At 46.3% G+C, this 25,249-nt stretch overlaps 2 protein-coding genes across 2 annotated transcripts in view; one reads left to right on the top strand and one right to left on the bottom strand.

The window, feature by feature from the left end:
• LMOD1 (leiomodin 1) overlaps nt 1-18,627 on the bottom strand; it is a 61,438-nt gene extending 42,811 nt beyond the window's left edge. The window contains exons 1-4 of the mRNA XM_050763605.1: nt 18,281-18,627; nt 18,036-18,116; nt 12,608-12,660; nt 9,894-11,385 (exon numbers count right to left, since the gene is read on the bottom strand). Of these exons, the coding sequence (XP_050619562.1) occupies nt 9,894-10,154 (261 nt within the window). The 5' untranslated portion in view covers nt 10,155-11,385; nt 12,608-12,660; nt 18,036-18,116; nt 18,281-18,627. The remainder of the gene's footprint in view (nt 1-9,893; nt 11,386-12,607; nt 12,661-18,035; nt 18,117-18,280) is intronic.
• TIMM17A (translocase of inner mitochondrial membrane 17A) overlaps nt 1-25,249 on the top strand; it is a 55,319-nt gene that overhangs the window by 20,461 nt on the left and 9,609 nt on the right. The window contains exons 2-4 of the mRNA XM_050764656.1: nt 20,034-20,068; nt 21,814-21,913; nt 22,365-22,428. Of these exons, the coding sequence (XP_050620613.1) occupies nt 20,043-20,068; nt 21,814-21,913; nt 22,365-22,428 (190 nt within the window). The 5' untranslated portion in view covers nt 20,034-20,042. The remainder of the gene's footprint in view (nt 1-20,033; nt 20,069-21,813; nt 21,914-22,364; nt 22,429-25,249) is intronic.

The raw sequence follows: 25,249 nt of genomic DNA, 5'->3' as shown, positions 1-25,249 counted from the left end.
TCCTCTTGCTCTAGTTATGGGGCCTGGCTTTTCCTCTGATACCCTAACCCTGCTCCCACTCCAGGGCGTGTGTCTTTGATGTTCCCTCTGCTTGGAAGGCTTTTCCCCACATCTTCCCAAGGCTAGCTCCTTCGGTCCATTTAGAATCTGATCAAATGGGCCAGGTGCAGTGGCTCACACCTGTAATCCCAACACTTTGGGAGGCTGAAGCAGGTGGATCACCTGAGGTCAAGAGTTCGAGACCAGCCTGGCCAACATGGTGAAACCCCGTGTCTACTAAAAAATCCAAAAAAAAAAAAAAAAAAAAAAAATTAGCTGGGAGTGGCGGCAGGCACCTGTAATCGCAGCGACTCAGGAGGCTGAGGCAGGAGAATTGCTTGAATCTGGGAGGCAGAGGTTGCAGTGAGCCAAGATCGCACCACTGCATTCCAGACTGGGCAACAGAGTGAGACTCCGTCTCAAAAAAAAAAAAAAAAGAATCTGCTCAAATGTCACCTCTTTTGGTGGTGAAGAACCTGACTATTTTGTCAGAAGTGGTCCCCCACTGATATAGTTGGTCATAAACTCTTCCCTTAAATGGCATTACTCTTTTTAGAAGATATATGTTATATGTTATATGTACACATGCTATATATGATCTGCATATGGAAATACATATATTGTCTGTCTCACCCATTAGAATGTAACCTTGGCCAGGTAGGGTGGCTCATGCCTGTATCCCAGCATTTTGGGAGGCCAAGACAGGAGGATCACTTGAACCCAGGAGTTCAAGACTAGCCTTGGCAACACAGGGAGACCCCAGTATCTACAAATAATTTAAAAATTATCTGGACGTGACGGCACACACCTGTAGTCCTAACTACTTGGGAGGCTGAGGCAAGAGGATCCCTTGAGCTCAGGAGGTGGAAGCTGCAGTGAGCTGGGATTGCACCATTGCACTCCAGCCTGGGCAACAGAGTAAGACTGTGTCTCAAAACAAACAAACAACAAACAAAAACAAAAACAAAACAGTGGTTCATGCCCGTAATCTCAGCACTTTGGGAGATCAAGGTGGGCAGATCATCTGAGCCCAGGAGTTCAACACCAGCCTGGGCGACATGGTGAAACCCTGTCTCTACTAAAAATACAAAAAAATTATCTGGACATGGTGGTGCACAACTGTAGTCCCAGCTACTCGGGAGGCTGAGGCAAGAGGATCGCTGGAGCCCAGGAGATAGAAGCTGCTGTGAGCCAAGATCATGCCACTGCACTCCATGCTGGGGAACAGAGTGACACCCTGTCTCAAAAACAAACAAACAGAATGTAACCTCTATGAGGGCAAGAACCTTGTTTATCTTGTTCACTACTCTATCCTGGTGTTTAGAAAGTACATAATAGGAACTCATTAAAGAGCTGGTGAAATAATGATTTAATGGAGTCCTCCTCCCTCCTTGTAAACATAAAGCATGATTCATGAATTCTGTGTATAAAAAGAATGAAGAGAATGGGAACGGGAGGGGCAGATAGGAGTGAAGGGAAGGGAGGAAACTAATGTTCATGGGCCTTTACTACTAGGTTTCCAAGCCAGCACTCTGCTTAGTGCTTAGTGGATTATTTTGCTGAAACCTCATCCTACGAAAAACCATTGTAATTTCCTTTTTTTTTTTTTTTTTTTTTTTTTTGAGACAGAGTTTTGCTCTTGTCCCCCAGGCTGGAGTGCAGTGGCACCATCTAATCTCACCACAGCCTCTCCTTCCCGGGTTCAAGAGATTCTCCTGCCTCAGCCTCCCAAGTAGCTGGGATTACAGGTGCGTGCCACCACGCCTGGCTAATTTTGTATTTTTAGTAGAGATGGGGTTTCTCCATGGCGGTCAGGCTGATCTTGAACTCCCAACCTCAGGTGATCCGGCTGCCTCGGCCTCCCAAAGTGCTGGGATTACAGGCATGAGACACCGCGCCCGACCGTAATTTCCGTTTTATAGGGGAGGAAACTCAGGCTCCAAGAGGTGAAGTCGCTTGTTTGGGTCATACAGCCAGCAACCAGCAGAGCAGGATCTGCACCCAGGTCTAGCTGGCCCGAGGAGAGTATTCTAACCACTAGACTCATATATTCTGCACTCACAGCTTAGCTGGGAATTTCTGCCCGAGGATGCAGCACCTTTCACTTGACAGGCTCGGGGGCAGGGGTCCTGCCAGCCCTGCTGGCTTGATCTGGAAGGAAGGCCGAGTGAAGTAACAATCGGAAGGAGCCTGAGGGCCGTCCAGGAGAGGGTGGTGGAGGGGTGTGGGAACAGGAGGTGCTTCTATTCCTAGCTGTTTGTAAACAGCATCCCGACAACGCGGCTTGTCCTTTCTGCAGTGGGCCCCAGGGACAGCTGAAACCAAGTTCTCCCAAAGCAGCCTTGGCTTTTCTCAGCTTGTGCTGGGGTGGAAGCCTGCAGACAAGGAGAATCCACCTCGAAAGCTTCTCCTAATCTCCTTTCACTCTGCCTTTTTCCAACCCAGAAACTCAGTTTGGGCCCCTGAGCCTGGGATATCAAATAAATTCGGCAGAGGCTCATAGAAATCAGGCGGCTGGGGCCAGGCAGCGAGTAATTACATAAGCTCTGTCTCCCTGCTTTCCTTCCTCCCCTTCCCCTCTCTCTTTGTCATTCCTTCACTCTCACTGGTTTTTTTTTTTTTTTTTAACTTTATGAGAGATAAAATAATGTCGATTTAGCAGATACATGGGTACAAACTCTGAAGAGTGAGGAATGAAGGTCTCTCATGATGTGCCAAACACTTTCAATGCCTCATCCTATTTAATCTTCACTATAACCCTTCAAGGGTGATTGTATCATGCCCACTTGACAGGTAAAGTAATTGGGCCTCAAGAAGCTATGTTAATGAGATAGCATTGATAAAGCCTTTGGCACCAGAAGGCACTCAATTAAGTTAATGTTCTATCTTCCTTGGGTAACGTATTCCAGGTCACTGGATCAGTAAGGGGCAGGAGCAGAATTCAAACCTGGACCTATCTGATTCCAGACACCCATGGACTTTCTGTCTCACCATACCACCCAAACACTAACAAGCCGTTGGGGGAACTGATGAACCGAATGGAGACCACTGCTCTTTTGCTGGTTATACAAAAGTGGTCCAATAAATAAGGAAGGGCTTGATCTGGAAAGGCCTGCATTCTATGGCTCAGGATATTCCTGTTTATCCAACTTGGCAGGCATGTAAATATCAGTGTCACCTCTCCTGTCCCCCATGCATGGTGCTGTGTATTGTTCCTCTGTTCCTGCTCTGTGTGTGTGTGTGTGTGTGTGTGTGTGTGTGTTTATACACATGTGTATAGACTGCCTATCTCTCGGTGAGATTCATGCAGGCTCTGCACACTGTGGGACCAGTTGTAGATATGCTGACACGGTCTGACAAGGATACTCTAAAGTCTCCTGGAGGGGAGAAAGAGAGACTGAAGGAGGATAGACAGATAAGACCAGGGCTTTGACCTCACGTTCTTGTCCCAGCCTGGGGACCATGAAGCTCCCGGAATCCCTGAAGCCAACAGCCTTCTCTGATGCTAGGAGCAACCTCCACTTGGTTAGTGGGACGCAGACCCCACCTCTTAACCATCTATATCCCGCTCTCACTGGTGAGTCATCTTATTTTACAAGTGCTCCTTGGTCCTGTCTATCTGTCCTGCCTCCCTCTTGCAGTTTCCATCCACCCGAGCTCTTTTTTTTTTTTTTTTTTTTTTTTTTTTGACACAGAGTCTTGCTCTGTTGCTAGGCTGGAGTACAGTGGCACGATCTCGGCTCACTGCAACCTCCACCTCCTGGGTTCAAGGGATTCTTCTGCCTCAGCCTCTTGAGTAGCTGGGACTACAGGCATGTGCCAACACATCCAGCTAATTTTTGTATTTTTAGTAGAGACGGGGTTTTACCATGTTGGCCAGGCTGGTCTCGATCACTTGATCTCTTGATCTGCCCGCCTCGGCCTCCCAAAGCACTGGGATTACAGACGTGAGCCATCGCACCCAGCCCAGCCAAGCTCTTATACCTACTGTCCCAGTAAGGAGAAGGCAGGCACCCAGAGGGCAGCACTGAGAGGGAGAGCAGGCACTAATGCCTCACTTGCTCAAAATTCTTTTTTTTTTGAGATGGACTTTTTTTTTTGACCCTGTCAGCCAGGCTGGAGAGCAGTGGCTCAATCTCAGCTCACTGCAACCTCTGCCTCCCGGGTTCAAGTGATTCTCCTGCCTCAGCCTCCTGCCTCAACCTCCCAAGTAGCTGGACTACAGGCATGCGCCACCACGCTTGGCATTTTTTTTTTTTTTTTTTTGAGATAGAGTTTTGCTCTTGTTGCCCAGGCTGGAGTGCAATGGTGCGATCTCGGCTCACTGTAACCTCTGCCTCCCGGGTTCAAGCAATTCTCTTACCTCAGCCTCCTGAGTAGCTGGGATTACAGACATGCGCCGCCATGCCTGGCTAATTTTGTATTTTTAGTAGAATAGGTTCTCCATGTTGGTCAGGCTGGTCTTGAACTCCCGGCCTCAGGTGATCTGCTTGATTCAGTCTCCCAAAGTGCTGGGATTACAGGTGTGAGCCACCATGCCCGGCCATTTTTTTTTGTATTATTAGTAGAGATGGGGTTTCACCATGTTGGCTAGGCTGGTAAAATTTTTTTTTTTTTAATTTAATTTTTAACTTTTTAGAGATGGGGTCTTGCTATGTTGCCCAGGCTGGTCTCGAGCTCCAAAGCTCAAGTGATCCTCCTGTCTCAGCCTCTCAAAGTGCTGAGATTACAGGCATTAGCTACCACACCTGCCCTCAAAATTCTTTAAATATTATACACATACAGAAGAAAACGTATGAGTAAGAACAATATTTAAAACAAACACCTGTGGATTGTACCACCTAGTTTAAGAAACAATCAGTTGCTTTTTCAAACTCTGGATGGAGGCAGTTTCAAGTTTCAGGGAGAGATTTTAACAGAGTCTAGCCCTCTCCGGTGCCTGCTTTTCCCTCCCTGGGTCAACAGGCCCCCATCACCTCTTCTGCCCTCTCCACCCTAGCCTCCAGGGCTATTTTGGGTGTGTACCAGTTGGGGTTAATCTCCTTAAGCGTTGAGCCGTGCTGCTCAGTGCACTCCTGATAAGTCCCAGCCCTCTGCAAAGGGCATTCTGAGGTTTAGGCCACCGGCCTCGGCCTTCCCAGCCCTGTAGAGAGATATCCTGGACACTGAACTGTGAACTAGAACTGACGGGGGAGGGGGCTGCAGAGGCTGTGCAGGCAGTGGGAGGGGAAGGTCAGGCCCAGCAGCCGCTATTAGTGGGGTGCTTCGGGTTTGCTTCTCAAGTTTACCTCTAGGGAGAGCTTTCCTCCACCCCCGCCAGCTCAGCTGCCCCTGCCCCTGGCTGGGTACAGGTGCTAATCCCCAGCCCCTGGTAACACCAGGGAGAAGGGAGGGGGAGGCAGGCTGGAGATTTTCTTTCCCACTTGGGAAGGAAAGAGGACACACAAGTTGACCGGTTGGGATCCGGTTCCTGAAACTTGAGGCAAGGACAAGAGGTTCACTGAACCGCAGGCTATACGCTTGCCCAGGGGCTTTGTCTTCTACCTGGGCTGAAGGAGAGTTCCCGGATGATCAGGTGGAGCTACACTGGCTGACAGGTCTGGCCCTTTAAAGGGAGGGAGAGAAGCTAGGGTCAATTCTTCCAAGTCCCACCTCTACCCTCCCCAATCCCCTGCTAACATTCACTCAAAACAGAGGCTGAAGGCTTGCTGTGTGCTGGGCCCTGAATTTGCATTTTGCCCTCCAAGTCACACAAGATACAAAAGTGATGTCCCAAGGGCTTTGGTACAGACTGGTATTGGAATGCTCAGACCAGGTGCCTGACTGGAAGACTACCTGAAGGAAGTGGTGCCTGAGATAGGCAGGACAAATAGGAGTTGACCTGGAAGAGGCATGGGTGGAATATTCATGAAAAAGATAGTTAAACAATCAGGAGGATCAGGGATACTCTCTGGAGTATCCCATCCCATGGAGGGAGCCCCTGGAAGGAGAAGCAGGCCAAGGGCCCTCCCGCAGCCTAGACTCACTTTGTGCAATAGCCAGAGTATGCATCTTGGGGCTCCCCTTCTAGGGAAAAGACAGACCTTAAGACTGTCTTAAGGCCGACCTCCCACTATTGGTTTCTTTCTTTCTTTCTTTCTTTCTTTTCTTTCTTTCTTTCTTTCTTTCTTTCTTTCTTTCTTTCTTTCTTTCTTTTCTTTCTTTCTTTCTTTCTTTCTTTCTTTCTTTCTTTTCTTCCTTCCTTCCTTCTTCCTTCCTTTCCTTCCTTCCTTCCTTCCTTCCTTCCTTCCTTCCTTTCCTTCCTTTCCTTCCTTTCTTCCTTCTTTCTTCTTTCTTCCTTCTTTCTTCCTTCTCTTCTCTCTTCCTTCCTTCCTTCCTTCCTTCCTTCCTTCCTTCCTTCCTTCCTTTTCCTTCCTTCCTTCCTTCCTTCCTTCCTTCTTTTCTTTCTTTCTTTCTTTCTTTTAATTTTATTATGAAAATTTTCGAACATACATACAAAAGTAGAAAGAATAATATAATGAACACCCATGTAGACCCATCACCCGGCTTCAACAATTGTCAACTGGTGGCCAATCTTGTTCTATCTATACCCCCATCCAGATTATTTTAAGGCTAATTCCCAAAGCCAATAAATTTTTCCCATAAATATTTATGTATTTATGTCTAAAAGAGAAGAATCCTTTACAAAGTATATCTGCAACACCATTATCACACTTAAAAGAAATTAACAGAAATTAACAGAAATTCCTTAACAGCATCCAGTATCTAGTCAGGATTTACTTTCCCTAATCCACACTTAGTTTTAATAATTATGTTCCTACTCGTGGGAGTGGGGAGGTGAACATTTGACAGAAGACTATTATTTCAGCCAATATAAGAATTTGTGGTCTCCACTCTGTAACACTGATGGTTCTATACGTGTGTGTTTCGAACAGATTCTAAGTAGATTACATTTTTTTCAGGGCAGGGACTGACATTACTGTCTTTTTTGCACCTTAGTATGGCAGAGAGGAAGAAGCACCGATCTCAACTAATTAGCTGTGTGACTTTGGGAAGGTTATTCAACCTCTCTAAGAAAAAATAGGAATAAAAATACCCATCTCCCAAGAACTGTGAGGTTTAAAGAAAAGGTGAACATGCTCGGCATGTAGAAGGTTCTTAGTAAATGCTCATCTTGCTTTACTCTGTTTCAGCCACCTTTCAGTTCTTCACATGGAGTGAAGGCCACCATCAGTGAGGGCTGCAGCCAGGCCATCAGCCTGGAGTCCACCTGCCCCCAGCTCTGTGCTGTGTCTGTAGTGTTGGTGGTCCCCACTCTGAGCACCCAGGGGTTGCTTGTTTACTTGGGCCACTCATTAAACTGACAGGTGAGGCTTGCGCAGTCCTCAGGAGACTGAGGGAAGAGAGGAGCTGGGCAGGAGTAGAGATTTGCTTTTGGCCCACTTCACCAGTTTCTGGGTTCCTTGACTCAAATGAAATAATAATTTCGTAGCTGGCCTTTATTGAGTGTGTATGACACGCCAAGCTCTGTGCTAAGTGCTCTACCGCAGTACCCCTTTTAGTATTCACAACCCTGTGAGATGGGTACTACTATCCGTATTTTGTAGGTGATGAAACTGAGACTTAAATTAGGTAACTTGTGACTTACACAGAGACACTGTTACTCAAACCAGGTTTTTCTAATACTTAAATCCAAGTTCTTGGCCACACACTCACTATTTTGCTAATGGTGCTAAAGAAGCCACCTTCTAGGGTTCATTCTCACCCAGATGTATAGAGATGACTTCTGCCCAGGCTCAGCATGCACCCTAAACTCCAGCCAGCCATTATGCCAATGTACATCCTTGGACAGGGTGAGAAAGAGTGAGGGGATCAGAACAGCCTACACCCACAAGGGAAAACCGGACCTAAAGGCATCTCCTTACATCAAGGATGTGCACACAAACACACACTTCTATTCCTTGACTCAGGCTCTGTCCGCAGAGCCAAGTGTGGGCCTGGCAGGGGTGAGGGAGGTGAGGCAGGGGAGGAGACGCTTGTCATGGTATTAACTGACTGAAGAAAAAGTCTATGATCGTGAAATTTCCAGGAACATGAGAATCCTTCACACTCCTGCTTGTGATTAGACTGCTTTGTTTGACTTCAGCCTCGGGAGTACCTTTCTGAGCACCGGAAGCTATGGATACATGGTAGTCATGGGCCCAGAGCCTGTGACTGGGAGTAGGGAAGAGCAGAGCCAATGATTTCCAGGGGTGCCAAAGCCTCTGGCTGCATTTCATTTCTTTCTGTATGATTCCTCATAGCTGTGTTGAGGTATGGGGCCCTCACAGTAAGTGCTACCACTTTTTCTGTAAATGTTTTGGTTTTATTCATCATTATCATAGCTGCACCCGGGGCAACCACTGTGTATACAGGACAATAAATTCCTGAGCCTCCTGGCTTCTCTCCCTCCTCCCTCCTTCTCCCTCTTCTTGGCCAAGGCTTAAACATAGGTGGTGGAGGAGGGGCGGCAGGGACAGAGACAGAGTTCCAGCTCCTCTTTGCCTCACCCCCTTCCCTCCTCCTCCCTTCTTTCCCATTGCTACACTAAAGGAGTCAGGGCTGTGTCCACCAATATGCTCTGTGACTAGCAGTCAACACAATTTCATACCCAGCCACACATGCCACACGCATTTTAGATGATAATGTTCCCATTCTCAGTTCCTCTGTGAGAATGTGCGTGTCATTTGAAGCTCTGTGCCTCAGTTTCCATAGAAGTAAAACAAAAAGCAAGAATTGAGACTGATCTTTTTCTTGCAAGAATTCACATGTAACGGATAATGTACAAGAGATGTGGCTGAGTAAGAGAATTAGAACAAAGACTTGAACAATTTTCCTATGCAACACTCTTTCCCATGGACAAAGGGATCCCACAAAGTCATACTCCATTGGAGGGTAGTTTGTCCAAGGAAAACTCACATATAAATGCAAAAGTGACCAAAAAAAAAAAAAAAAATTCCTCCAGCCAACTCAGGAAAACAGAAAGCAAGTTGTGCTTAAGCCCATCGTAGGTGTGAGCAGATGCTTCCAAAACCATCACCCCTTTTCCTTCCTCTATGAATATCTTCATCCCCCAGCAAAGTGGCCTCTTTAGCTGGTAAAAGAGTTAATTACCAAAAAGAGAGCATGCTCCCTCCAGAGGCTTCTCTGGAGAGTGCAAAAACAAAACAAAACCAAAAACCAACTAACCACAACAAAAAACATCTTCCCTGGGAATAAATTTGAAGCTATCGGGTCTTTAAGCCACATTTCCCAGGCACAGACTCCTTCCTGGTCCCTGTCTCCCTTTGCTTTGGGAAACTCATTTACTCCCAAGCCTCCTGAAATGATCCATGTGCCGTGAGATGCCCATAGGGGTGGGGACTTGAAAATGAGTTTTTCTCCCACAAAAAAAAGGCTTAGCTTTGTCTTTTTGGGTGGCTGACAGGAGACATAAAGTATCACTCTATCTTTTTACGCCTCCCCACAATAGGATGGAATGAGTGGAGAAAAACAAAGGTATTGTGGGACCAGGATGGAGTCAACTTGACAATGGACTCTTCAAGGACACCTTCCAGCTCCCATTCTACTAGTAGCTCTATTTGATTTTGTGGGATGTTGTGTTCCTCCAACATATCCAACTTCTGCTTATGAAACAGAAATTAGGAGTAAGAGATTTGTACTGCTAGTTCAGTGGATAATAATCAGTTCTGAAGCATTAAAATCCTTTGCCAACAAGAACATTTCTTCTAAGGAAGGAAGCATCCTAATCATGAAGCCAGGGTCTCCAGCCCTCCCCTGTCTCCCTCCTCCCCTCCAGGGCTGTGCTCACTCACATCCATGGACATCTCCCTCTGCATAAGTTTCTTGGTCTCCTTTTCACAGAAGTTGAGCATGGCCTCCCGGTTGTACACACCCGTGGACTGTTTCTCTGTCTGGTTTCTCTGCCGCAGCCCCACGGGAACACTCCCATCAGGGTCCACCACGTCCAGCTCCTTCTCCAACTCCTCCATCTCCTCGGGAGACAGGGTCTCCAGCAGGCTGTCGATGTCGGGGTCTTCACTCACCTGCCGGCGATATTTGGCTACCCTAGACATCTTGGCAAAATGGGCTGTGGCTGCCAGGGGCTATCAGAGTCCTGGTGGGCAGGGAAGGGAGGGGATGAGCTGATCTGGATGCAGGGAGTGGGCTGAGGAGCAAACCCCCGCTGGTTGAGGACGGCAGCTCCTTGGCCCTTCTGTGCTACAGGTGCTAAAGTATTCACTGGAAGCAGCAGCCTCCCTGCAGCCCAGGGCTAGTGGACCCCGGCTGGACTAATCAGCGGCCAATAAGACCCAACAACTGCCGGGCCCAGAGAGGAGAAGCCAATCCCTAAGCTGGGGGCGGTCCTACCTCGCTGTCAGAGCTGTTTGAAACTTGAGGACATTCCAGGGAATCTTGGAGCGCTGCGTGACCAAATTTAGTACAGAGCAGTTTAGCCTTTTAAAGACAAGGGGCCATGCAATGAGAAAAAGATACAAAAATGCGTAGGCTGGCAGAAGCAGATCACAGCCATGGAGAGCCAGACAAGCAGGGATGAGGCCATGAGGGCCGGTGAACTGCTGGACCCAGGCACGTTCAAGAGCGTATTTTACTACTCCATCACCGTGTGGACATATCGCTGTGGTCAATGTGTGCTTCATGGACTTCCTTCTACAGTATTTGGTAATGTGCTGGGGGACTCCCAGGTGTATACAGCTCCAGGAAAGGCTAGATTCAAGATGAGGAGCTGTTACTCCTAACCCCCTGCCTACCCATTTTCTTTCTACCCAGGTTCTGCCAAGGAGGACCTGAAGGCTGAGCATCAGAGGCTCCAGGCTCCTTTGGCCACTTCTTAAGAGAGAGACAGAAAGACAAAGTTAGAGATAGAGATAGCTAGGCAGGAGGGAGAGAGAGAGAGAGAGAGAGAGAGAGAGAGAGAGAGAGAGAGAGAGAATAAATCCTCACTGTGTACCAAAACTGAAAACTGGCAGGTTGTTTGGGAAAGAGAGGAGGATCTGCAGAAGTTGGGAAACTCTTAAAGGGCTGTCACTTTCCATGAAGTTCCAAGGCTCTTGAGAAGAGGGTTCAAACCTCCCCCTGTTGTCATCTGTTTCTTCCTCTGCTGGGCATCTGCAGACAGACCTCCTTTGGGAGCACAGAGGCAGGTCACCACCCACGTATAAATCCAGAGCACAATTTAGTATGTCTTCAGGGAAGCAGAATTCTGGGCCATCGGGAGAGATACGATTGCAACAGGTCTGGCATGTTTCATAGAAGGGCTTTCCACTGCTCATCCATCACGCTGCCCTGCACAAGTCACAGAGACATTCAATCCCCTGCCCCCCTCCCTCCTGCCACAAAATCCCTTCTAGAAGCTCTGGTGTAACCCATCAGGGTAGATGCTTCGATCTTTCCTGGCGTCTTTCCATCCTAAGCCAGAGAGAGACAGTCACTTGATCAGCATTTGCTGAGGCCAGGGATCGTCTGGGACTAAAACTTGGCTGTGCCATTTAATGTCCACTAGTCCAACTTTAGGTTAAGGCTGAAGAAGGGAATGGTGCCCACTGCAGGGACTGAAGGACAGAGGGAAGGCAGGCAGACTTGATGGGAAAAGTGGAAGAAGACTTTAGGGAAACCTGGGGGTTGTCACTTTAAGAGTCAATAGCCAGTTTATTGGTCAGTCCATAAGTATATATTTATTGAGTGATTTATTGAGTGCCTATTATTCAGGCATTGCTCTAAGAGCAAGAGATATAACTAAAGATACAAAATAAGGACAGGTGCAGTGGCTCATGCCTGTAATCCCAGCACATTGGGAGGCCAAGGTAGGAGGATTGCTTGAGTCCAGGAGTTCAAGAACAGGCTGGGCAACATAATGAGACCCCCATCTCTCAAAAAAAAAAAAAAAAAAATTAGCCTGATGTGGTGGTGAGCATCTGTTGTCCCAGCTACTCAGGGGGCTGAGGTGGGAGGATTGCCTGAGGCCAGAAGGTTGAGGCTGCAGTGAGCTGTGATCATGCTACTGTACCCCAGCCTGGACAACAGAGCAAAAACAAGAAAGAAAAGAAAGAAAAGAAAGAAAAGGAAGAAAAGAAAGGAAGAAAGGAAGAAAGAAAGGAAAGAAAGAAAGAAAGGAAGGAAGAAAGAAAGAAAGGAAGAAGGAAAGAAAGAAAGAAGGAAAGAAGGAAAGAAAGAAAGAAGGAAAGAAGGAAAGAAAGAAGGAAGGAAAGAAAGAAGGAAGGATAGAAAGAAGGAAGGAAAGAAAGAAGGAAGGAAAGAAAGAAGGAAGGAAAGAAAGAAGGAAGGAAAGAAAGAAAGAAGGAAAGAAAGAAAGAAAGAAAGAAAGGAAAGAAAGGAAAGAAGGAAGGAAGGAGAGAGGGAAGGAGGGAGGGTGGGAGGGTGGGAGGCAAGCACAGGGGCTATGGGAAAACACAACAAGAGGAGACTGGATAGAAGTATAATTTAACAGTGAAGAGCTTGGGCCTTTGAAGCCAATAGACCAGCATTTGGTCCTCATATTGCTACTTACAGGCCATGTGACTTGGGCAAGCTACCTTCTTTTCTGAGACTTGAGTTCATCATCTGTAAAATAAGGACAACTGTTATACCAACCTTGTATAATTGTTGTGAATATTAAATTAGGTCCTACACATGAAAACATTCATTGATATACCTAGTACATCGTAAACACCATATTTACTAGTAATTATTATAATTATTTATTTATTTATTTTGAAATGGAGTTTCACTCTTATTGCCCAGGATGGAGTGCAATGGCGCGATCTTGGCTCACTGCAATCTCTGCCTCCCAGGTTCAAACAATTCTCCTGGCTCAGCCTCTCAAGTAGCTAGGATTACAGGCATGCGCCACCACACCCAGCTAATTTTTGTATTTTTAGTAGAGATGGGGTTTCACCATGTTAGTCAGGCTGGTATCGAACTCCCGACCTCAGGTGATCTGCCGGCCTCGGCCTCCCAAAGTGCTGGGATTACAGACATGAGCCACCACACCTGACTATAATTATTTATTTACTCTTATCCTGGGTTCTTCTTTCCATCCCACCTTTTCTCTCATCTTTTTCTTTCTCTCAACAGTAAATACCCTCTAAACACACACACACACACACACACACACACACACAGACACACACACACACACTTTCTCACCTGGTTCTCATTCATTCATTCATTCATTCAAACATTTATTCAGATACTACTATTTATATATAGCATCCTGCCAGGCACTATAACATTGTCATTACAACATTGTTATTCTCTTAAACATGTAAAATTCAATGGAGTAAAGAAAAAAAAAAAAACTACACTGTAAGGCAAAGTGAAGCAAGCTAGAGAGGTACAAGGAGTCTTGTAGAGAGGTACAAGGAGTCTTGTAGAGAGGTACAAGGAGTCTTGTAGAGAGGTACAACTGTTAAAAACCCAGTGGAAGACACACTGATTTTACGGGGAGGAGTCAGGGTGGTCATCTCAGAGGGCATAACAAAGGGTTTGAGCCGTGCTGGAGTGGGCTTTTAGTTAGGTACGTTGAGTGGACATGGCACTCCCTATGCCCACCCCCTCCCCCGGTGCCCCCTTTGGGTCAGCTGGCCTTCACCCTCAGTGTTGCCCAGAAAAAAGCATCATCTTCTGGGGTCCCTGGCTCTGGGACCTCAGCCAACCTCTAGTCTCCCAGTCAGCTGAAAGCAATTCTCTTTCTAGTTTCCAAGAACTCTTTCTCAGGCTTTTTGCCAAAAATATTCACTGCTCCCTGAGGAGGAGTCAGGGCCTAAAAGCAAATCATTACCTTCAGCCCCAGGGTTAGCCCTGTACCATCTGGTTTCAGTGGTTTTCTTTTTTGGGCCCAGTGGTCTCTGGTCCAGGAAGACACTCAAAAAAATAAATCCATAGCTTTCAAATGTAAAGGGCAGGACTCATGCCTCCTAACCAAAGGTTTCTACACATTAACCCCGGTATCTTCTCTGTGTCAGGCCTCCCAATTCCAAATCGCTGGTTCCTCTGACATGACTCAGTCAGAAGCTTTTTACTCCCTGGAGCCCCAAGGGCTCCCTGAGACTGCTCACAGACTCCAAAAGTCTTCCCTTGAGAGGCATCACGGCTGGAGCTGGAGGATTTGGGAACCCAGAGGCCAGGGAGTACAGCCACCTCCAGCCCCTACAATGAGAGGCCACTGCCCGAACCAATCTGTAGGGAGCACTGGTCATTCCAGCTCAGAATCCAATTCCACCTCAAACAAATCCATCCCGGATATCAGGGGACCCTGGCGTGGTCTATTCCCCAGAGGAAAACAAGCCCTGTTGTGGCTAGAGGGATGGGGAGAGAAAAGAAGGAAAAGAGACTCAAAGCTTCAGTCAAAATACGTGGTGCAGGGTAGGGGGGAAGAATGAGGATCCAGAACCAATTTAATCAATGCTTAGGTGGCTCTCAGTTGGGCTGAATGACCCCAGGAAAGTCACATTTTCAGGAATATAGGGTGGCAGTATAGTATAGCAGATAAGACTACAGGCTCTTGGGTCAAATGACAGGGGCTCAGATCTGAGATGTGTGACCTTAAGTAAGTTATTTAACCTCTCTGAGCCTTAGGCAATGGAAAATGAGGAAATTAAGAGCATCTACAAACTGGGTGTAGTGGTGTGTGCCTGTAGTCTCAACTAGGGGTGCTGAGGCGGAAGGATTGCTTAAGCCCAGGAATTTGAGTCCAGCCTAGGGAAAATAGTGAGACTCATCTCTTAAACAAAAACAAAAACAAAAACAAAAAAAACTGGATGGGGCATGATGGCTTATGCTTGTGATCCCCACATTTTGGGAGGCTGAGGAGATAGGAGGAATGTTTGAGGCCAGGAGTTCAAGACGAGCCCAGGCAACAGAGAGAGACCCCATCCCTTAAAAAAAAAAAAAAAAAACCTTGTCCAGGCACAGTGGCTCACGTCTGTAATCCCAATACTTTGGGAGGCCGAGGTGGGCTGATCACTTGAGGCCAGGAGTTTGAAACCAGCCTGGCCAACATGGCAAAACCCCGTCTCTTTTGTAAAGATACAAAAATTAGGCCGGGTGCGGTGGCTCAAGCCTGTAATCCCAGCACTTTGGGAGGCTGAGACGGGCGGATCACGAGGTCAGGAGATCAAGACCATCCTGGCTAACATGGTGAAACCCCGTCTCTACTAAAAAAATACAAAAAACTAGCCGGGCGTGGTGGTGGGCACCTGTAGTCCCAGCTACTCAGGAGGCTGAGGCAGGAGAATGGTGTAAACCTGGGAGGCGGAGCTTACAGTGAGCTGAGATCTGGCCACTGCACTCCAGCCTGGGCGACAGAGCGTGACTCCATCTCAAAAAAACCAAAAAAACAAAAATTAGCTGGGCTTGGTGGCACACACCTGTAATTCCAGCTACTCGGGAGGCTGAGGCACAAGAATCACCTGAACCTGGGAGGCAAAGGTTGCAGTGAACCAAGATCATGCCACTGCATTCCAGCCTGTGACACAGCAAGACTGTCTCAAAAAAATAATAATAACAAGAATAAAATAATCTAAAAATTAAAAAAACCCTAATTCACAGAGTTATGGAATTATTAAACATATTAAATAAGATAATGCACACAAAGTACTTAACAGCATCAGACATATTTTAAGCACTCACTAATGCTTGCTATATAAATTATATAGCTATATGTATGTGTATATACACACAAAGATCAATAGATATGCTGACATAGAATGACTATGGCAGGGTCCTGAAAGAGATCACGAAAGACAGAAGTTTTCACACTGGTTCTTTCCTTTTGGGGGATGCTGACAGTTTCCCTAGAAGGCAGCAGACTTTGCCTCTGGGAGCAAGCCACTGGTCTGGCCCAACACTCTTGAGACGAGCAGAAATGGGCAGAGGAGAGCTCGAGACAGAACACAGGCCAGACTAATGTCTTCCTGAGAGGAAAGCAGTGGGAGGAAAAAGGGGGCAGCAAAGAAACAAGAGATTGCCTCCTTCACCTCCACCAATGTTACTTAGGCTAAAACCCCTCTGTCTACCAAATCAGCCCTGGTCACAAACTAAAACCCCAAACCCAACAGGAGGCTTACTTATCCATGCCAATCTGAATTTCTCCATGACATGGACCAGGTGGGACTGTGGGTTTGGTGCCATGTACATGACCTACGACTTGGTGGATGGAGTTCCTTAGACCACGGCAGCCTCTGGCTCAAGGGAGCTCAATCTACTGAGTACCTGGACCACATGGGGCTCTAGCAGCAGTCCTATCTTGAGCCCAGAACAGTAACTTTCAATAGAATATACACTGGTATGTTGAATCAGAAGTTCAAACTCCCCTCACCTTTATGGTGAGTTTTCTGTCAAGGACTTCCACTGCTTTCTTCTATTATGCCTTTGTATCATTGACCATTCCATCAGTGAGGGCCACCACAGTCCCTCAGAATTATTTAAGACTCACTAGGGGGAGATTAGAGTAGCAATCCTTCTAATCCTTTCAAAAGGTTTCTTTTGAACCCTTTTCAAAAGGTTTCTTCACTTAGCACCCTGGAACCAAATGGAAGTGATTATTTTTGAGATGTGACATCTTCCTCCTGGGCCTTGCCTAGCCAAAAATGTTGTTATTTGTTGCAATTAGAAGACAGCAGAGTGAGAAGTCTCTTTGCTCAAAGTTTCTTTGGCCACTGGAGCAGGGCTTCCCAGAGCAGTAAACGCCTTTAGGATAGGGACTGTTGGAATTAAATGAGCTGGAGAACTACAATCTGGAAACTGGACTTCAGCTTTGCAAACTCGGAAACTCATTATCACTGTGATAGTTAATTTGATGTGTTAACTTGAGTGGGCCATAGGTGCCCAGATTAAATGTTGTTCTGGGTGTGTCCATGAGGATGTTTCCAGACGAGAATAGCATTTGAATTGGTAGACTCAGCAATGTAGATTGACCTCCTCAGTGTGGTTGGGCATTGAAAAGGCAGAGGAAAGAATTTGCCCCTTTTCCTGCCTCACTCTTGAGCTGGGATATCTCATTTCACCTTCTCCTGCCCTCAAACTGAGATTTACATCATCAGCTCCCCTGGTTCTCAGGCCTTTGGACTTGGACCGAACTGCATCACTGACTTTCCTCCATCTCCACCTTGCAGACACAGATTATTCGACTTCTCAACCTCCATAATCATGTGAGCTAACTACTCATAATAAATAAATAAGTAGGCTGGGCGCAGTGGCTCACGCCTGTAATCCCAGCACTTTGGGAGGCCGAGGCAGGCGGATCATGAGGTCAGGAGTTCGAGACCAGCCTGGCCAATATGGTGAAACCGTCTCTACTAAAAATACAAAAATTAGCCAGGCGTGGTGGTGCGCACCTGTAGTCCCAGCTACTCAGAAGGCTGAAGCAGAAGAATCACTTGAACCTGGGAGGCGGAGGTTGCAGTGAGCCAAAATCGCGTCACTGCACTCCAGCCTGGGCAACAGAGTGAGACTCCAACTCAAAAATAAATAAATAAATAAATAATTATATATATTGGCATATATATACACACATACATATATATATAGAGAGAGAGACAAAGAAACAGAACCAGAAGTATATATATATATTTGCACACAATAGGATATATATATGTGTGTGTATATATATCCTCTTGGTTCTGTTTCTCTGGAGAACCCTGACTATTCCTGGTGATTTAGTCAAAATAACTGACCTCATAAGAGGCAGATACATAAGCCAGTATTAACTACCAAGTGGAGAAGAATAGTTATAAACACAGGCCAGGGAATTCTCTCCTATATCAAAATCTATTCAGGAGCCAAATAAAAAGAAGATTGCATAATAAATATGGAATAAGAACAAAGGGAGGTAGCTAAAGCTAAGGGATATTTTATCTGTGTCCTGCTGAGACCAGAAAAAATATCCTTGCCCCATGAGAGTGCAAACCTCTAGTTACTAAAATATTTATACCCACCAGGTCTTCAGTGCTGACTATACATCAGATTCTTGCTCTCTGAATTCCTCCATGTCCCCTCTCCCATATTCTCTCTTCAGCCTGTACAATTAAAGAGTTAACCATTCTTAATTACAGTCACATTCCGAGCACGTCTTCTCCAACTTACACACCCAAATCAGATGACTAGTATGAACCATTCTCACATGCAAGACACATTTATTGATAATCTTTAGTTCCATGGAAGGTTCGATTCATCTGCTTACTTTATTTCCAAGCTTTTGGAGGGACCCTCACTCCTCTTTGCAGTCTTCCTTTATTTATTCATTTATTTATTTGAGATGGAGTCTCACTCTGTCGCTCAGGCACAATCTCGGCTCACTGCAACCTCCACCTCCCAGGTTCAAGCAATTCTCCTGCCTCCGCCTCCTGAGTAGCTGGGATTACAGGCACCACGCAGGGCTAAATTTTGTATTTTTAGTAGAAACTTTGTTTCAACATGGTAGTCAGGCTGGTCTCAAACTCCTGACCTCGTGATCTGCCCGCCTCGGCCTCCCAAAGTGCTGGGATTACAGGCATGTGCCACTGCGCCCAGCCTCTTCCATTATTTATGACATTGACTTTTCTGTAAAATAAATATACACATATTTTAAAATCAATTACAAACGTACAGAATGGAGAGGAGCACTTTAACAGCCATCACATGATTGGGATTTTGTTGACAGTAAACTAAAAGCTTTTTTTTTGATAGTGTCTCACTCTGTCACTAGAGTGCAGTGGCATGATCACAGCTCCCTACGGGCTAGACCTCCTAGGCTCAAGCCATCTTCCCGCCTCGGTTTCCTGAATAGCTAGGGCTACAAGTGCGTGCCACTATGCCTGGCCTGGTCCCCATAAGTCCCCTCTTCTCCGAGCCAAACATCTTCACACCTTCCGGTGATCATTAGTGGAGAGGCCTGTGAGAGGTCAATGTCCCTGAAATCGAGGGCTCCAAATTGGTCATGGCTTTCTTCAGATGGCCCAAACAGCTTGTTTCATTTCACAAACATTTATTGAGCATCTACTACATTCCAGGCACTGTGGTTATTATAAATCACTGAGACATTGTTTGCCCTAAAGGAGCTAAGTGTATTTAGTAACAGCTTCACAATATGTGACGAATAAGATAGCACTAATCCACATTTGACAGCAAAAGTACCAAAAAAGAAAGAAAGAAAAAGAAGAGAGAGAAAGAAAAGAAAAGAGGTGAAAGAGGGCGGATGCGGTGGTGTAATCCTAGCACTCTGGGAGGCCGAGGTGGGCGGATCACGAGGTCAGCAGTTCGATCCAGCCTGATCAACATGGCGAAACCCCGTTTCTACTAAAAATATACAAAATTTAGCGGGACCTGGGGGCGCGCGCCTGTAATCCCAGCTACTCAGGAGGTTGAGGCAGGAGAATCGCTTGAACCCGGGAGGCGGAGGTTGCAGTGAGCGGATATCGCGCCGCTGCACTCCAGCCTGGGCGATAGAGCCAGACTCCGTCTCAAAAAGAAAAAGAAAAAGAAAGAAAAAGAAAAAGAAAAGGAAAAAGAAAAAGGAAGAAAGGAAAGAAGGAAGGGAGGGAGGGAGGCAGGGAGGGAGGCAAGGCGCGAAGGAGAGAAGAAAAGGGAAGGGAAGGGAAGGGAAGGCGGAAGGGAAGCCGGAAGGGAAGGGAAGGGAAGGAAAGAAGCGTATTTAGGAAGTATCGCGTTGATGTCAGGCCACGGAACCTCTGGTGACCGGGTAGTGTAACTCCGTCATTGGTAGCTCCCCGCCCACACAGCCGGGACCCGCGGCCTTCGAGGACATGGACTGTGCCAGTCTTGCCCCGTCGCGGCCAATGCCCCAACCACACGCAGTCCACCGGAGTCCTGGGTCCCATTGGCTGCAGCGGGAAACGGTGAACCAATCCTCATAGGCCTTAACGCCCTCCTCTAGGGGTCACTTCCGCCTCTGGGGTCAGGCTCCGCCCAGCTTGCCCGGCATCACTCGCGGCGTTGGAGTCAACATGGAGGAGTACGCGCGAGAGCCTTGGTGAGCCTCATCGCTGTCTTTGCATTTCTCTTGCCCGCCTGCCCACTGCCCTCCTTCTCCCCTGTCCATGCTCCCAAGGTGCAAGCCAGACTCAACCGCAGCCTTGTCGACTTGGGCCTGGTAACTGTGGGCAGTGCAGTCTTTCACGGCCAGTCGGCTTAGCCCTGTACCCACTACCTTCCCGGCCTCGTGAGCCTCGCTCTCCCAACCCAGCACCCGTGTGATCCTGTGGTGGATGGTAGAGAGGTCCAGACTTGAGTTTGATAGAACCTCGGAACCTCCTCCCAACGCAGGGCATAATCGACCTTATGCGGGGCCAGTTATAATCCCCTCTGTTCGCCGAGGTGACCTTGGGCGCGTCCCTCCGTCTCGCCTTGCTCAGTTCCTGCGTTGAGGAACTGAAGAACAAGCATTTGAGGGAGTGTCATTCTTGAGGTTTTACTTGTATCATGATAGGTGTCCGCAGAGCAAAGCATTTTAAGTGAATGGAACATAGATTTTAGCCAAGGGGTCTGGATAAGCTGCTTTAGACAGTGGGGGCATGTTTTTTCTCCTTGGAATCCTTTCTTGTGGGTAGAGGGGGACAAAAATTACCTGGGAAATAGGAAGAGGTAATAGCATGTGTTCTCCGAAAAGCCATGGACAGAAATTCATTCTTTCATCCAGCGTTTATTGAATGTGAATAAACCAGACACATAGATAATTATAAAACGATGTAATTGCTGTCAGAAGTCTCAGGTTGCGAGAGTTTAAAGTTTCTGGGGTCATAAGTAAAAAATCAAATCTTGATATTTCGATTAATCATTTGTTTTATTGTGTGAGAGCAGCAACCAAGATGTCCTCAATTTGTGAAAGTGCCCAGGACCTTGAGTTATTACTCTGTTATCCTAGCCTTGAATTATTACTCTGCTTTCCTAGCCTTGTTGCCTGTTTCGTGTTCCCTTCTCTCCTAAATGGCATACAAAATGTAAGTTTTAGGGTCTCCTGGCTCTTCAAACTTATCTTCTTCAAAGCAGTTATCCTCCATTCTGGATTGTGCTCAGATATGTAGGACTCAGCACACTGTAAATAGCTGTTTGATGTAGTATAATGACACAGGTTAGCAGAGGATTAAAATATTTAACTATGTTGAGTTAGAGATCTTAGAAAAATAAGGCCAGGCGTGGTGGATTACACCTGTAATCCCAGCACTTTGGAAGGCCGAGGTGGATCACGAGGTCAGGAGTTTGAGACCAGCCTGGCCTATATGGTGAAACCCCGTCTGTACTAAAAATACAATTATTTGCCGGGCGTCGTGGCGCACGCCTGTAGTCCCAGCTACTCGGGAGGCTGAGGCAGGAGAATCGCTTGAACCCGGGAGACAGGTTTCAGTGAGCCAAGATCGCGCTATTGCACTGCAGCCTGGGTGATAGAGTGAGACTCCATCTCAAAAAAAAAAAAAAATTCTTAGAAAAATACTGGGTTTTCATTTAGTAAATCATTAGGTAACCCCTTAACATTCAGTACGTATGTCCTGAAACAATATAATCAGTTACCTGGTTAGCTTTGTAGTCAAAACTGCTTTGATTTTTTGACTGCCCTGTTTGGTCATAGCACTTCCTCAAGTCATTTTATAGGCCAAATATTTATTGGTTGCAGTGGGTCCTGCAATATAATCTGTTCCATTATAATCCTTACTGTATTAGCAAAGATTTTATGGTTTGTGAATGAGAAATGTGGTCTTTTTTTTCCCCCTCTGTTCTTAGCCCATGGCGAATTGTGGATGACTGTGGTGGGGCCTTTACGATGGGTACCATTGGTGGTGGTATCTTTCAGGCAATCAAAGGTTTTCGCAATTCTCCAGTGGTAAGTGGGTGAATGGTCTTATTTTATCATCACTTGAAGTGTGGGTTTGATATTACTGGTGGTCCCATCAGTGGCTTAGAAATGTACTTCTAGGCCGGGCGCGGTGGCTCAAGCCTGTAATCCCAGCACTTTGGGAGGCCGAGACAGGTGGATCACGAGGTCAGGAGATCGAGACCATCCTGGCTAACACAGTGAAACCCCGTCTCTACTAAAAAATACAAAAAAACTAGCCGGGCGAGGTGGCGGGCGCCTGTAGTCCCAGCTACTCGGGAGGCTGAGGCAGGAGAATGGCCTGAACCCGGGAGGCGGAGCTTGCAGTGAGCTGAGATCCGGCCACTGCACTCCAGCAAGGGGGACAGAGTGAGACTCCGTCTCAAAAAAAAAAAAAGAAAAAAAAAAAAAGAAATGTACTTCTAATATATTTTTTGTTGCTTCTTTTTTTTTGTTATAGGGAGTAAACCACAGACTACGAGGGAGTTTGACAGCTATTAAAACCAGGGCTCCACAGTTAGGAGGTGAGCAGAATTTTCATTTTAAGTGAACTGTTTTTTTCTGTTTATTTGAAGATGGAGCTATTTTTATTTTTAGATTATAACAATTAATGATTTTAGTTTGGTCTAACAGTTTGTCACAAACATATATCCCTATAGTTTCTTCTTGATTTTTAGTTTGTTTGAAAAATTAACCTGAATTATGATAGCCATTTGAAAATCTTGTCTCCATCCTTCAGATACTCCGTGATTTTTTTTTCCCCCTTCTCCAGAAGAAAGTGTGTTTAAAGCTCAGGTTTGAGGCTGGGCATGGGTCGTAATCCCAGCACTTTGGGAGGCCAAGGTAGGCGGATCACCTGAGGTCGGGAGTTAGAGACCAGCTTGACCAACATGGAGAAACCCCATCTCTACTAAAAATACAAAATTAGCTGGGCATGGTGGCGCATACCTGTAATCCCAGCTACTCAGGAGACTGAGGCAGGAGAATCACTTGAACCCGGGAGGCAGAGGATGCAGTGAGCCAAGATCACGCCATTGCACTCCAGCCTGGGCAACAAGAGCGAAACTGTCTCAAAAAAAAAGCTCCATCCTGGCTAACACGGTGAAACCCTGTCTCTACTAAAAAATACAAAAAATTAGCCGGGCGAGGTGGCGGGCGCCTGTAGTCCCAGCTACTCCGGAGGCTGAGGCAGGAGAATGGCGTAAACCTAGGAGGCGGAGCTTGCAGTGAGCCGAGATCCGGCCACTGTACTCCAGCCTGGGCGACAGAGCGAGACTCCGTCTCAAAAAAAAAACCAAAAAACAAAAAAACCTCAGGTTTGTGAGTCAGGAACGATAGCTTCTGAGGTAACATAAAGCTGAAGAGAATTTGATCTGAAGGATTGGGGTTTCATGCAGGAGAAAACCAATCAAGCTGACTGGGCTGTTCTCCAAGGTTAGTTTTGGGACATTGTGCAGAGGTCATTGCAAAATTTGAAAAGATTCTATTCATTGTACTTTGTAAACTTGGTTATTCAGAAGCTGGGAAAAGGGAGGTGACAAAAAATGTTCGTAGATTATATTCACTTACAAAGGTATAGTCAGGGCTGGGTGCAATGGCTCATGCCAGTAATCCCAGCACTTTGGGAGGCTGAGTTGATCTGATAGCTTGAGCTCGAGAGTTGGAGACCAGCCTGGGCAGCATGGCTGCCCATTTCCCCAGAAAAATGCAAAAATTAGCCAGGCGTTGCAGCATATGCCTGTGGTCCCAGCTACTAGGGAGGCTGACAGGGACAGATCAGTTGAACCTGGGAGGTTGAGGCTGCAGTGAGATTGCGCCACTGCACTGCAGCCTGGGTGACAGAGTGAGACCCTGTCTCAAACAGCAACAAAAACAAACAGACAACACAAGGGTATAGTTAGATTGGAGAGACCGTATATAAGACATGAAAAAGACTTAATACTTCAGGCGTTCCTTAGAAGTTTTGGGTATCAAAATAATCTTCTCTTTGCTTTTCTTAACTCTCACAGTAATGAAGAAGTTAGTACTATTATTATCTCCCATTTTCCAGATGAGGAAATTTAGGCCTTGAGGGTTGAGGTAATGTTGTATCTTTTTCCTTTTTTTCCTCTGTAATAATTATCTACCCTGGAAAGTAATTAGTAACTAATTTCTGTTTTGGTGTTGGTGGTTATTGTGTTGTTCAAGAATGATAAGTGGTATTAAAGTTCACACCAAACCCTGAATCTCTAGTATATGCAGAAGCCATATAGGTTTTTGCTTGTTTTTTGAGAGGCTGCTTCTATCACCTTATGCATTTTCAGTAAGTTAAAATACCATCAGATAATTGTCACTGCCAAAAGAAACCTGTGAAGACATAACAACTAAATTGTTGCTGGGCGCGGTGGCTCACGCCTGTAATCCCAGCACTTTGGGAGGCCGAGGCGGGCGAATCACAAGGTCAGAAGATCTGAGACCATCCTGGCTAACGTGGTGAAACCCTGTCTCTACTAAAAATACAAAAAAATTATCCAGGCGTGGTCGCGGGCACCTGTAGTCGGGAAGCTGCGGCAGGAGAATGGCGTGAACCTGGGAGGCGAAGCTTGCAGTGAGCCCAGATCCCGCCACTGTACTCCAGCTGGGGTGACAGTGAGACTCTGTTTCAAAAAATAAATAAATAAAACTAAATGTAATGTGGTACTGTGGAACAGAAAAAGGACGTTAACAAACTAAGGAAATCTGAATTAAGTATGGACTTGAGTTAATAGTAATGAGTCAACCAGGCACAGTGGCTCACACCTGTAATCCCAGTACTTTGGGAGGCTGAGGCAGTGGATTACCTAAGGTTGGGAGTTCGAGACCATCCTGGCCAACATGGTGAAACCTCATCTCTACTAAAAATACAAAAATTAGCCGGTTGTGGTGGCAGGCACCTGTGGGTTATTAGTTGTGACAAATGCTCCATGCTAATGTTGATGTTGGTAATAGGGAAAACTGGAAAAGTTTGTGTTTGCTTACAAAGCAGGTGAAATAGAGGAAGGGTGAGTGGTGGTGTGAGTGAATTGGAATTATCCATTTCAAATCCTTGAGGTTAGCCTTTTTTAGGAAGCTATTGAGAAGTTTTTATGGTATTTTAAAAATACTACAATGGTTTTTTTATTAATTTGGTGAGCATTTACTAAGGCATTCAGATCAAGGTGCAGGGACAGGCAGTATGGGAAAATCATAGTTGTGTTCTGAAAGGTATTATATTTTCTTTTTTTTTTTTTTTTAGATGGGGGTCACTCAGGCTGGAGTGCAGTGGCACAATCTTGGCTCACTGCAACCTCTGCCTCCCAGGTTCAAGTGATTCTCCCGCCTCAACTT

Source organism: Macaca thibetana, chromosome 1, assembly GCF_024542745.1.
Source record: "Macaca thibetana thibetana isolate TM-01 chromosome 1, ASM2454274v1, whole genome shotgun sequence".
NCBI lineage: Eukaryota > Metazoa > Chordata > Mammalia > Primates > Cercopithecidae > Macaca > Macaca thibetana.
The sequence above is the reverse complement of the archived record's forward strand: the minus strand, read 5'-3'. Positions and strand labels throughout refer to the sequence as shown.